The 14,586-nt window shown below is 43.5% G+C and overlaps 1 protein-coding gene across 1 annotated transcript; it reads right to left on the reverse strand.

Moving 5' to 3' along the window:
- Nucleotides 1-1,501: 1,501 nt before the first annotated feature.
- LOC309595164 (lamin-B3-like) lies at nucleotides 1,502-13,891 on the reverse strand (the record flags this gene model as incomplete). Its single annotated transcript, XM_082321737.1, has 11 exons — nucleotides 1,502-1,571; nucleotides 1,700-1,810; nucleotides 1,910-2,026; nucleotides 2,893-3,000; nucleotides 3,933-4,158; nucleotides 4,868-5,088; nucleotides 5,212-5,337; nucleotides 6,665-6,835; nucleotides 7,763-7,888; nucleotides 8,890-9,046; nucleotides 13,524-13,891. The coding sequence occupies 11 exons, from the start codon at nucleotides 13,889-13,891 to the stop codon at nucleotides 1,530-1,532; spliced, it is 1,773 nt and encodes a 590-aa protein (XP_082177863.1). The 3' UTR covers nucleotides 1,502-1,529.
- Nucleotides 13,892-14,586: the final 695 nt, after the last annotated feature.

A 14,586-nucleotide genomic window follows, 5' to 3' on the forward strand; every position in this document is an offset into this window, starting at 1 on the left:
TTCATAAGCCTAAAGCTTCCACTGGGGTTACTCCAACCATTTTTGTGTACGCTGTGCATTAAGAGCCCACCCAAAAGCCAGAAGAGCATTGTAGAACCTTTCTCAATAGCCTGTTTAACAGGGTCCCACCCTCCTTCAGTGAGAGACTGAAAATATTACAAGAATGTGCATATAAGTCAGGAAACTTTGATAAACATCCTTGAAGGCAGATGACATTATAATGATAGATATCTACCCAGATTTTCTGTTTGAAAGGAGGACAAGGAAAGAACCGAGCAGCAGGTAGCACCTGCCTGTTCTTAGACACATTTTCTTCAGAAAGACAGTACTAAGGTACTTTGAAGTTAAGTTTTCAGACAGGTATACTGCAAAAATATCTAGGAAGTGGTGGTGGCTTTAAGACCTGGTGCAGTAAGATGCAAGTTGCCTTGTAACTGTGTAGGATCAGTTTTAGCAAGAGCCGTGGTAGCGCAACATGCTGTGTCAGCAGGAGGGAGAGAATGAATTTTTAGATATACATCCCCTTGCACTTAGGGCCTGGGCGTTTGTACTTAGCAAAGGGGACTTGGTGCTATTTCAAGTCAAGAAACAAACCAACTCAAGAGTGAAGTACAGTCCATAATTGCTCAGTTATGACTAATTTAAAGCCCTTTAAAGACTACTTCAGCAATTAAAGATACCCGACTACTAGTATATCGAAGTACACTAGGAGCATGCAATATGCAGAAGTTCAGACTTGTAATATGGTCAGTCAAAAGCCATCGGGAGGTGCCAGAGAGTCTTTCACAGGGCATTACCACATGCAAGTTGTAACCAAAGGGTTATAAGTATATGCAAGGCAAAACATGCTAACTCTATTTGACTATGTTAATGCCATTAGCATGACCTGCATCTGCGCTGAAGTTCCTCTTGGGAAGTATTGAAGGGAGTATTTATGACTGAAGCAAGGCCGAGATTCTTATTTTGCACAGCAAAATAAGAAAAAGTAGTTCCTGGAAATGAGCTGGAACAGAAATGCCTCAAACTTATGCTTGAATTCAAGGGAGACTTAGGCAATCAATACACTAAGAACTTTGATTTCAGCCTTTTAATACTTTTCAATGGAAATATGAGGATTCTTCAGTGTGAATTTAAGTTATCTTAAGAGCAAGTCAGGGACACTGTTTGGAGTGTCAGATAAGTCACTTCATCCCACAGAAATAAGATATTTCTAGTTAGTGTTTCCATTCTGTTCTTAGGGTAACAGCTTCTAAGTTTGTTCATAGGCAGATGCCTAGATAGAACAGACATTAAAGCTAGTATTTTTCAGTGTGTCAGTAATAAGACACCAAACAGTTAATGCTACTATTTGATCATATTCAACCAGAGAACAAGCAAAACATCAATTCCACTTCTGATGCAAAGCCATGCAAGCTACACCCTACGTGGGACAAGAGACTGCAGCACTATTAATGAAGCAAGTTTTCTATGAGATGACAAGCATGATTCTCACCATCTCACCTGCTTAAGGATGCTCACAGGAACCATTATCATGAAACCAAACAACATTTCTTTTTTCTTCTTCTTTTGGTCTGACATCAAGAAAAATGTTAAGAGTTGTAGGATATGGGTAGTACTTGGGGAAGTATTTTCATACAGTAAAGAAAAGGCCGTTAAATGATTCTGTTGATAGCACATATTTAAACTTCAGACAGCTTACCTGAGATGGAAACTCCATTTTACTTCCAGTTATTTCTTCATAATCATCATCATCTTGCTCACCGCTTTCTTCTCCTCTGGGTACATGCATTATCGTCCTCTCTGCAAGTTCCTAGAATACAATTGAATTGCCACCAAAAACCCTCAAGAATTAAGCACATCAAACAAGTTTAGTATTAGGACAGTAGAAGCCGTTTACTATCTCACTTACCTCACCATCATCTGTGATGAGTGTAACACCAATATTATCCCCAGTTCCCCAAGACTTCTGAGACTTCCAGACCAGATCACTAGGACCTGGGCTTACACCAGCAGCTGCACCCCAGATCTGCAACAGATTTAGAGTGAGCTTCTGAAGAATCCTATTAGTAGTCCGATTAGGATTCAGTCTAACATATACAACTCAAGTACTCCAATACCAAACATGTCCAGTAACAGAAACTGAACTACTGTGATCCCTGGCAAGTTAGTTCTTTTCAGGACTACCAAGAATGGTGGCAATGTTTTTTTAACTGAAGACTGTGAACCAGTTAGTGCAGAAGAGGCTGTTAACAGCTTCTACCTGATGTAGAGGTAGCCTTGCTTGGACATGCATACCATTTGAGTCACAGAGCCAAGCCATAGTTACAGACATACTCATGGCAGCAATTTGTGTATACAAGATAGCCCCTAGCCTGGGGTCGCTCACGGATCTCTTGAGCAAGCTTGTACAGAGTTTGGAGTGCAGAGTGTAAAATTAGGCTCTTTGATCACTATCTAAATGTACTTAGAGTATGATTTTAGAGCTAATATTTAGCTTAGTACCATAAACCATGAGCTCAGCATTGCTGAACTGTAGTTGACTAAAGCATTAGCAACAGTGAAAGTCTTTGGACTTCTTGTATCAAGTCACAGGAGTATGGGGAACCTTAAGAATAAACTAGAATATATTGATTCTGTTCATAATAACAGCACATCCCAATCTGGGATGATCCAAGTTCAATCCAAGATCTAGCTTTAAAGAAAATTTAATTGTCACTTCAGATTAAGTTGTTGCAAGGATTTCTCCCATCCCCCTCTCCACATAAAATAAGGATTTTAGTTCTTTAGGCACTTGCAGCATCAATTTAGTTTTCCTTATTACATTGAATCTCTATTGCCACCTAACATAACAAGAACAGAGCTCTGAGTAAGTTTTACAAAACCACTACCTACTGTAACTACTTGGCCTGCCTGAAGAGTAAACCGTGACGGAAATTTGTATATTACATCTGACACACTTCCAAGATGTCTTCTTAACGCCCATCCATGTAGTGGTTGATCCTATGGGACAAGAAATTTCTCTCAGCATTACAGACCAACACCATATCATACAAGTGCAAGGTTCTTTCCAGACTCAAGGGTCAGTTTTAGTCCCACTCCTGTAGCATACAAGAATCTGATCACTTTTGAGGAAGCCTTCAAGTTTCCATTAAAGCTTCCCTATGATTTCTCCCAGCACTTCTTTAGGATTCATCTTAGTCCCACGAGTTTAGGCACATCTATTCTTGCCTTCTGTTGAAGAGGGATCACAATGCTCTTCACCAGGGAGATTCTGATAAACGAAGTTGGTCATGCCCATCTACCAACTTGAGCTGTATATATAACACGTACACAGGGGCCCGTGAAGGTTTAAGGCATCTCAGGCCGAAGCAGCTAAGCTACCAGCCACAAATTTTGGAGCTCTGAGGATTAATTCTAGTAGTTCTGGATTTGCAGAGTAAACTAGTCAGGGAATTATCTAATTGGTCAGATAAACCCTCTACATGGATTAGATACTGTCAGCTCTATTCACCCTTTTAGCTGTTTTAAGCATTTCTAAGTAATAAGAAGCTGTCATTATCCAATTTACTAAGCACCTTATTTGGTTCAAGGATAAGTAGTACTTCTGATAGTGCTAGCCTGAATCCGATGAGGAACAACTGAAGGTGTTAGATTCCTGCATCATAGAACCCAATGCACCTCCCGCCAAAAGCGCCTCCCTGACATCCTTGTGAACCAAACGCCTGCAGTACAACAAAACCAAGAATCAGTCTCTAGTCTTCTCTTGACAGCAGCCAGGTCAGCTGAGAAGTCCCCAGTTTGTATTTAGTTTGGAAGTACTCTTCTCATCTCTTCACCCTTCCCTGTTGTCATCTCTCACTAAGCTATAAGTTGGTTCACAAGCAGTCATACTTTGCAATGAAAGCCATGCCGACTTAAATGAACCCAAATACCTCATCAGAGTTGTTTTTAAGCCTGACAAATTTCCCATCTGCATCAATTTCTTCAATAGATACATTTCCGGAAGATGAAGCATGCTGAACAGTCTTAAATCCAGCACTATGCCCTCTCTTTTTGGCTTCCTTAATTTTCCTTTTCTTCCCATGCAGGAACCGTCGCCCTTGACTTGTTGCTTGAGTTGCAGTGCTGCGTGAAGATGGACTAGGTGACAGCTTTAGCCTAGAAGGGAGTCAGATAACATTCACTTGAATATCTGATGCACTTATTTCTTCTCACTCTATCCTCCCACTATAGCCAAGCCTAACAGCTTCTTATACCCAAGCTTTCCATGAAGTCTTGAATATAAGATTTTATTTTTACTGGCAAGAGTAGCTAAGTAGCTTGTTAAGTTTAGAAGACAGCCCCAGCCCTGAAGTTCAGAGCAAGCCTATGTCCATAACAAAAGATTCCCAACTGCAGTAAGTATTCCTTTAAGTCTCTACAGACACAATCTTTAGTGGAAGTAGTTTAAGTGTCTGACCCTTCTTAGCGTGTACTGAGTTCATGTTGTTCTCACCAGGCAGTGTCTGGATAGTTGGGAGTTGATACAATTTCCCAGTTTCATTCATGAAACTTGAGCCCTGTCTGTCATATCTCTAGGATGTAGCACAAAGCTTTGAGAAAGTTTGATTCTAGGGAGGAATGTCTAATGGAGCTTTGACCTTTAGCAGTTGGGTTTATCAAGTTACTTCATCTTACTACACCATGTGGTAGATGTGGGATATAAATACCATTTACAGAAGATTATGCTTCAAAAACTAAATTGGGGCACTAATCACATACTTAATATTTATTTCTTGCCTCCGCCACATTCTGAAGAATATATGGTTAATTAGCGTAGAGATCTTGGATGAAGCAAGTCCTCATATGAGGATTTGTCATAGCCTACCTCTGTTCCTCTCCTTCCAGCATCTTTCTGTAGGCATTAATTTCCAAATCTAGAGCCAGTTTCACATCTAAGAGATGCTCGTATTCCTCCAACTGTGCTTGTGCCTGCTGCTGGGCTTGTGCCATTTCTTTCTCTTTTTCAGCCATACGCCTTCGATGGAGATCGCGATCATAATCTAGTGTCTCCTGTAGCTCCCTTATTCTGTTCTCCAGAGCAACATTCTGAAATTAAGGGAAGGGAAAAATCAATTAAACCATAACTGAAGATTAGAGAGGAGAGGCCAGTATTTTGAACTGGGTATCTAAATTAAAATAATTCTAAGAATATACACATAAAGATAGTACCTGGCTTTGATATTGATTAACTTGAGATGTCAGAGTATCAACTCGTAGCTTTGTTTCCATCAACTCCTCCCGAGCAGCATTGGCAAAGTCACTATTTCTTGCTGCAGATAGCTGGGCATTCTCCATCTATGGATAGGTCACTGTTAGTAATGAGTTGCTTATGACCATGTATTTTAAATAAGGAAGGAAACCCACGTGATTTCCAGCTGCTACATCTGGAAATAGTTATGTTTTACTTAAGTGTGCAGATACCAATAAAGTCCGGGTCAGAAAGTTTTTCATTGCTTTTCAGGGAGGTTTACACAAGTTTGACGTTCATGTTAGAAAAAGTCAGCAATAATCAGGTAGTGAAAATTGCTGGATTAGGATATTTCAATTACAGATGCATGAAGACTTTGTATAGATATTAAGTAAATTGATTCTCCAGAAGAACAATGGAGAATATGTTTAGAAGCTGCTTGTCAAAAGGATGGGGCTACAGAATATTAGGTGTGCTTATTGAACTATTGCTCTTCCCCAAAAGTTCTATTACTAAGCAGTTCCTGCATCACTATAAGCAGCACTAAGCTATTTCTAAAGCAATTCAATCCTGAGATGTCGCAAGAAAGGATAAAGTAAAGCCATGCTCCTACAAGAGGCACTCACAGAATTTCCAGTGGAAACCTGGACAGAAGCATCCAAAGGAATTCACCGAGTTGGCATATAAGTTGGAGTATAGAGAAAGCCGGAAGAACCAGGAAGAAATGAACACATGTACTTGTTGAGAGCAGCAGCAGATCGTGTGGTTCTGCACTGAGTATTAAAGAAGGCCTAATATACCAATACTGTACACTGCAACCAACCCAGAACCCCCTGGGATCTCACCTACCAAGAGTATGAGCCTGAAGTATTACTTTTTCCTGTGTATGTGGCTAATGCTGGGAAAGAGGTGACAGACCACTTCTGGAAGACAAACTGTCAAGCTGCTTCCATAGCCACCTTATCCAGTACTAGCAACTGGAAGGGGACATCTGCACTTACACAGTTAAAGGTGCTCTTGTAGAACTGTAAGAATACCTTATTTCCTGCATTTTAGTAACACTATAATTAGTAGATCAAATTTTATTCAGTAATACTGAAATTGCTCAATACAAACAGAGCACCTCAGTCCTGAATTTGTCAGACATTTGTCCGAAGTCTGAATTATGATCAGCTTTATTAAATCAGCCATTCCTAATCACTCCCCAAAAGGACAGTATTTATGCTTGAACCAGTTTTGTTTGGGACCAGGTGTTCACAGAAGTTCTACTGTCAAACTTGACACTGCTTCAAAATTCCAAAACAACTTATGCCAAGAAACTCTGCACTGAATGCAAAGGCTCCATCAGTCAGCTTTTTATGCTAGTGTGACTTTAATCATATCAAGGTGCAGAGAACTTAAGCTTTGTTTTATTGGCATCTTTTACAGACTCACTTTTGCACTGAATGTTCGCTCCAGCTCCTCTTTGTATCCTTGAATTTGTTCTTCGTATTGTTTTCTGAGCCCCTGCAGAACATCTGAGAGCTTACTCTCAAATTCTCTCTGACGGCCAGATTCTATTTCTGCTATCCTGCTCTCATGAACTCTTTTTGTCTCCTTGAGCTCCTAGGAAAAGAAGAAATTTCTCAGAGAATAAGCAAGCCAATACAGTTTGATTTGAGACTGGACTTACTGTACCAGCTTAACAAGTCATTCAGTATTGAAGCAGATTTATCATTGAGTGCACAGTAATTCATCTTTATTCAGATCTTAGATACTCATCCATTAGGTCAGGTACTTCCACTTTGCTAGCTGTGCTGGGCTGATTTGCTTCCTCGCTGCCAACATTGCTTAAACTAATAAATGCAGTAGTTTGTATTTAAAGACTAATTCCTTGAACTAGAAGGATTTCTCTGCTTTTCTTTACTTAGAGCACATGCAAATACACTTCAGTTTCTTTAAGCACTGTTACTTCATCTATTCTTGTTTTATTCAAAAAGTAATAGCAGTTGGTTAGAGAAATTGGAATTCTCTGTCACATAAGCCACACACCTTCAAGTTCCTTCCAGTCAGAAGGAAGTTGGTTTACATTCACAGGTTTAGTTCTATGTACTGACTTCTCACGCAAAGGTTACCAGACACCTTTGATAAGTGTTAAGGAAGTAGGGAACATAAGTTGCTTATTAAAGGAGATTTAACTTGTTCAATTATTTTAGGTTTCTAGCAAACATCTGGAATCATTTAACTTTAACTGTAATATATGCACTTTCAGTTACACAAAGTAGTATATTGGGATTGTAGTTACCTTCAGAAGTGCAGCCTGAGAAAATTATCTCATATTCCAGATACCTATTGGTACTATGCCAGTTAACATGAGGTTGTGTACTTTCTTGAAGTCTTCCTAGTTAGGTGGATTTTATTGGCTGGTGGACTGTCATAGGTTGACTCAGCTAGTTACCTTTTTAAGGACAAAGCACATCTTAACATTGCTTTTAAGTGCATCCAGGGATCATGGGCACCTAAAAAAATCCTTGTTAATAAGCTAAAACATACATCTTCATGAAGGCGCTTCTGGAACGTCATTTGTTCCTGCAAAGTTTTCATATGATTTTCCAGGTCCACCCTCCTCAACATTTCACTGTGGAGATGATTTTTGGTATCTTCCAGTGACAGCTTCAGCTAGGAAAGACGGACATGAGGGTAATCAAAATTAAGAGGTCATTTCTCCAGACTAAGACAGTCAACTTATTACAGGTCATTCAACTTCGTTCACACAGCAATCAAAACACACTGCTTAAGGGAAGATGGTTACTCCGTTTAAATTCTTATTTCAGTGGGATCCAGCATATTATCAACAGAAAGAATCCTATTTAATTATGTAGACCAGATTTCCGACAAGGCAAATACAGAGTAGCCCTTAATCCCACCAGCTAAGTTTGATTCCTCAAAGTAGACTTCTGATGAATCAGTTGTACCATCCACGTACATTCATCCCCTTCTCAACACTAAGTATTCCAAACTTCTCACTAACTTCCAATATAATTTGTTTGATGCTTAACAAGTGAAATCCTCCAAGTATAAGCTAACTATGTTGACAAACTATTATACACTTCCAGTGCTCGAGTGTGCTGCTTTAATGATACAAGTTTGGGTTTTTTAAGTTTTCATCCTAAAGATTTGAAGTTAGCTTATTCAATGATCACATTAAAGCATGAAGATACAAAATCTATGCTCTTAGAAATGCATTAATAGAGTAGCAACTCAAGCAGAGCTCATTTTAGTAGGACAGGAGCCTACAAAAAACATAGTCAGAACTTATTTATTCTACCTAGATTTAAGCATAGTGAAGCAGGGTCCATTAAATGCTCCCTTTGCTGACACGTTAGAGAATGCCACAGGGGCTATAGCAGTATAACACATTTCAACTTACTTTGTCATTAGAACAAGAAACATTACATACTGTGGTCACAGAATAGAATTAAAGGTACCTACAACAAGTTTTAACGGACCAACTATCAGTAGCATTTGCTTTCAGCAAGACTGCAGAAATCTTTTTGTCCACCTGTCATTGCCATAGATAAGTCTTTCCTTGCTTTTAACTCTCAAAAACTAGTTGGGGGAAAAACAAGCAATAGCTTCAAGAACAAAAGCAAAGTTGAAATTCCAGGAACAAGTCTTACAGTGACTACTTGATCCTTTAATTCACGAAGGTCATTCTCCAAACTTCGGTTCTCATTCAAAGCTGTTGCTAAGTCGGCTTCCTTCGCATTTAGCTGAGCATCAAGGTCTCTCATACGAGCCTGTGCCAGATTTAAATCAGCTTCTTTTTTTGAATTCCTACAAGTGAAAGTTTTACACTCATAAGTTGCAGCTGGCGAGGGAGAAAGTTTGTTTTTAATGTGTTTACCTTCACAAGGGTCTGTGGCAGAACTGAAACAGAAGAGAGTTAGTCAACACTTGTGGTGAGAGCACAGGGTAGGCTGTAAAACAAACCAAACAGGCCCCTCGGTCAAGTATCATTTGTTTAACCAGAAAGATTTCTGACCCAGTTTCCAACTTGTTTTGTGTGAATCCTACACAGAAGCCAGCTATGTTCCACGGCCATGGCATTACAAGCCGGAGAGGGAAGGGACACCACAGGCCACCCTCTCCACAGGGAGGGACTAGTCACACCCAAAGCCAAAGCTGACCAGACCACCGCGACCTGCCACCACTGAACAGCCTGCTCACACAGACACCTCCTTTCAGCAGCAAAGGCTGCCACCAGTTTGCTGGCAAAGTGCCTATTGGCCATTAACACGCAGCCCTCCTGCGGCCCCCGGGGCTGCCAGCCCCACACGCCCCTCTCACCAGGAGGGAGCAGCCATGACAGCCGCCTCCACCCCGGGGAGGCCCCGCAGCGCCTGCAGGCGGCCAGGCTGGGTGCAAGCAGCTTGAGGCCGGCTTTCCGATGCTGGTCACAGATGGGGCAAGGCACCCCCTCCTCTGCAGGTAGGGGCAGAAAGCAGCTCAGGCGGCCGGGGGCCGTCATTCCTCCTCCCCTCCCGGGACACTCCTGCCCACAGCACGGGAGGAGTTTCATCCCCAGGAGAGCACTGGCCCAGCCCTGGCGAGCAGGCCTTGTCAGCCCGCATCCCCGGCTGGGGCTTTGCTCAGCTCCTGCCGCAGGGCAGCAAGCCCCCCCAGCAGCCACCCTTCCCTCACAGCACCCTCACTAAGGGCTCTTCTCCCTCAGGAAGGGCCACACGCTCTTCCCTCCTTCACAGCATGGCAGAGTTACAGGGTGAGAGGAGCTTTGCCTTCAGAAGGGGGCCATTTCCTTGTGCAAATGCCCAGGTACAGAGCCCTCAGGTACCACCTGGATGGCCAATGCAGTGGTTTAAGTTGCCAGTTTTACTTGGCACCACAGTGGGGAAGTGCTGGCCCCACAGTGAGTTTCTGTCAGAGAAAGGGGTGATAATTTCCCAGACTGCTCTAACTTCCAAAATCCTTGCAGTTGCCTGACCCCTATCCAGGGTCTGACTTCCTGCTCAAAACTCAGATTTGAGATTGCAGAGAGTGAAGTGTTCAATTTATTTTAGCAAAATCTGTTCTGCCAAGTGGCTAAGTTGTGATAATTCATACAATGAGTTTTCCAGTTGATAACTGAGCAGACCAGTTGGAGAGAGTCCAAAGTCATTCTGCAGGAGCAATCAGCTCTAGAAAGCTTGGACTGCAAGGAAAGATCGGAAAAAAGTAAGGGCTGTTTAGTCTAGAGAAGAGAAAAGTGACAAGAGACATAACAGTCTTTACATACATGAAAGACTGCGGCATAGAGGAAGGGAATCTGTTTTCCACGTCTGTTGTGGAAAAGACAGGAAGTTGCAGGCTTAAATTTCAGGGAGGAATATTTGGGTTAGATGTTAGGGAGAGGAAACTAACAGTAGTTCAACACAAGCACATTGCCTGGGGGGGATCTTCTGGAATCTCCATCATCTGGAATTTAAAAAAGGGTTACGCAAACATCTGCTGGAAGGGATGCAGGTATGGTTGGTTCCAACACAGGCCTGGGGCATGTGGCTACATCAGGGTCTTGCTCAAGGCCTTTTCCAGCCCTGCTATTCAGAGACATTTGTTGACTGTGTCTCATACTTCATGACAATGATGCAAACCCAAATGTTTTGCTAGGAGAGGTTATTTATTCTTTACTCAGACTCTAGGAAAAAGGTAACACTATAGGGTAACAATGAAAAACAAGATAACATGTTGTAGTTTTTTTAGTATTTACAGGTTTCTTTCTTTTCTAGGTATTAATTAGCCACCTTCCTTTTGGGATCTCTGCTACCACTACCACTTATTGTGAGTATTAGTTATGATATTAACAAGTACATCAATAACACTACTTAATGATAATATTATTGCAGGATGAAACAGTCAATATAAATTTCATTCTGCAATCAAAGCACGTGCAAGACAAACTCCATTAGTATCTATGTTTTAACAGTCCACTTTCCTGATGCAGGCCTGTGACAGCCAGGTTCACGTTTCCTATATTGTTTCCTGACAAATATTGTTTCCAGAGAACCCTGAAGCAAGTCATTTCATCTTTAAGAACAGCAATTTAACAAGTCTGGCTTTGACAAGAGTATTCACTACCCTCTTAAACCAAGTTTGGGGTTCAGAACATCACTTTACATTATTATGCAGCAGTGACAGTTACAGTACTCCACAACATTCCATATAACAACCATTCCAGAACTAAGCATGCCTTATTGACTATCAATTGCAAGCATTAACTTTGAGGCATTCCTTGTAAATCAGGCTGCTGCATATGCTTGACCTGGAGAATTTAAATAATTTTACCAAAAGAGTTCAGGTATGTTTGAAACAGACTCCAATTTGTCAAGACTAGAGGATGTTAACAACACTTGCAGAATTCATTCTTACAACTTCAGCTTGCTACACCACAGATTTCAGGTTCAGTAGCAAAATGCACATCTATACTCACTGGTGCAAAAAGAAACTGGTCTTGTCTCTCTCTGCTGTGCTACTGTAGTTGCTTTGACCTTCCTCAGGCTCTGAATTCAACCAACTGATATGCTTATCCACAACTCCTCCTCCCCAAATGTCTTTGGCCTACTTCCAATTACCACTGTTTAGGTAGTAAGAAAAAAAGCTGAAATGCAAGCACCCTTCATTGTTGCTGAAGCTTTAAGTCTCTTTACCAATGATTCAGAGCCAATGGTTAATGCTGTGGGGAAGTTATCTGGTGACATTCCATCCTATAAGAGTTCCAGGTTATTTAAAGGGTGTATATATAAAGGGCACGATACCCTCAAAGTAGTTTGTTCCACGTCATCCGAGACATTTGCAGTTAGACAGCCCAGATACAAACCACTCATTAATATTAGGACTTCAGTCTAGTCCTTTCAGAAAGCAGCATGTACTATGTATCATTTCCCATGGGCTGTAAAGTTAACCACTTCTAAGACCTAGTTACTTTAAAGAAAAAAAAAAAATCAGTCCAGAGGATTGCATACCTGCCAAGCCTAAAGCATTACAAACAAAGCCACAGAGTTACACAAACACAAGGAGCAGCAGAAAAGTTTTAGAACTGGCATTACCCCTCTCCTCACTGACCACTCAAGTCAGCTGGTTAGATTTATGAAACAAATCTACAAGCCAAAACCCAGCATGAATGAGACAAGCCCAAGAACTTCTAAGCAGCTAAAACAGAAGCTTAGAGTAAAAACATGTTTTATTCCCAAGTAGAACAGCTACTTGAGTCCTGTACTTCTACTGAGTCTATGAGGAGGCAGCATTTGCACCATACAAGTGTTAAAGAAAAAGCTGGTGCCTAAAGGTGCTACGATACAAGCTTATAACAAGATTTAGGGGCCTGTGGGACACACGAATTATTACAAGTCTGTAATTGATTTAGCAGTACAATGGGGCACTAACATAACTAGCAATGCTAGCACACTGTATATATCCATAAAGGAGGCTTGTTGGGATTGGACACTTGTTCCCTCACCACCTTCTTCCCTCCTTCAAGAGGATTTGATGGCACTTACATTGGGCCACCCCTTTGTTCCAGGCTTGGTGAGACTAGACAACAAGATGATTCCAGGCTGAAGATACACAGCTTGCAAGAAAGTCAAGCCTGAAACAGCAGGCAGTTCATCCCAGTAGCATGTCAGTCAAGACCTAAAAGCCACTAGGATAATTTCTGTGCAGTACCAGCCTAGACCAGCTAAGCTATACTGCTTACAGGACTGTCTTCTCTGTGTATTCCCCTCTAGGCAACGTCTGAGCTAAAAAGCCCCCCAAAAGATGTGAGCTGACTCTATACAGACACTCCTTCCCCTACCCCCATAACTTTCTAGATGCTTTCCAGCATAGCAGCTTCTTGAGTGTTTATAAACACAGGTGTGGTGCCAAACCCAGGCAGCCATGCATTCATGCAATGCTCTCCCCCTAAGGCCACCCAGCACCAAGTTCTGGGGGAGCCCCATGCTCATCACAGGGAGGTGCTGAAGCAGCCCAGCAGCACCACAGCCAGAGGCACCGACAGCAGTGTCCCTGCAGCGCATCTTCACAACAGACGTTACAATGTCTCCTAACCCAAGACACTCCAGCCTCACCTTGGGGTGTCACCATGGCCCGGACACCCTACAGCACTAAGCACTCCCTCCCCAACACACGGCTGCTGGCAAGCAACACCCCCTTCCCCTCACCCTGCCAGAGCCCCGACGAGGAGCGGCCCCAGGGCGGTCGCCAGCAGGGAGGCCTGCTCGGGGCCCGGCAGGTGCGGCGGGAGGGCCGGGGCACCGACCTGCTGTGCAGCTGCCGGTGCTCCTCGCCGATCTTGCCCAGCTCCACCTGCAGCGCGGCCCGCTCGATGGCGATGTCGTCCAGCGCCCGGCGGGCGTCGGCCAGCTCCGCCTCGTAGCGGAGCCGCAGGCTGCCCAGCTCCCGGTCGCTGCCCGCCTCCTGCTCCGCCAGCCGCTGCTGCAGCGCCGACTTGTCGGCCTCCAGCGCCCGCACCCGCTCGATGTAGGCGGCCAGGCGGTCGTTGAGCTGCCGCAGCTCCTCCTTCTCCTGCAGCCGGCTCAGCCGCGTCGGGCTCAGCGGCGAGGCGGCGGCGACGCGGCTGACGGAGCGGCTGCCGCTCGTCGGCGTGGAGGAGAGCGCCGTGGCCATGGCAGCCTCCGGTCCGGGCCCGGGCCCCGCCGCCGCTACCGGGACCGCCCCGCGCAAGACACCCAGCGCCCGCCGCCGCCCGGGTATAAATAGCCGCCAGCTGCCGCCGCGGCCTGCCGGCGAGGGTGGGCAGCTTAAAGGGCTACGGCTGCGCCCCGCCGCCGCCCCGGCTAGGAAAGATACTTTTTTTTTTTTTTCCCCTTTAATTTTTACATGTGCCTTGCTGCATCCCATCAGTCCCAATGGTGCTGCCCGGAGAGGGCGGGGAAGGAGCTGTCAGGAAAAGCCTGCAGCAGCCCGGCGTTTTTACAAACCGGTGCAAGGGGTCGGGGTGAAAAAAAAAAAAAAAAAAATCCCAGATTTAGACAGATGCGTGACAGCAGCGGTGATGCTCACACTCCAGCGTGCTGCACTGTCAGTGCTCTGCCTCTTCTGTCTGGTTTTTTGCAATATGTTCAGCTGATGAAAATAAGCCAGTCCCTGCACTTTTTTGTTTTGTTCCTTGTTTGTTTGTGGGCGTTTTTAGCTTTTAGGTTAGGCTGCGGTGGCTGTCAACCATCCCAGTGCTACAGTGTTTTGGCTGAAAGCTGCTGTGTGAGCAGAGCGAAGAACGATGGGGGAAAGGGAACCTCCATCAAGACAAACATGTGAAGCAGTCTGCAAAGCCTTACACTGATTGCATTTTATAAAGATCA

This window comes from Platalea leucorodia, assembly GCF_965183815.1.
Source record: "Platalea leucorodia genome assembly, chromosome: 9".
Lineage (NCBI taxonomy): Eukaryota > Metazoa > Chordata > Aves > Pelecaniformes > Threskiornithidae > Platalea > Platalea leucorodia.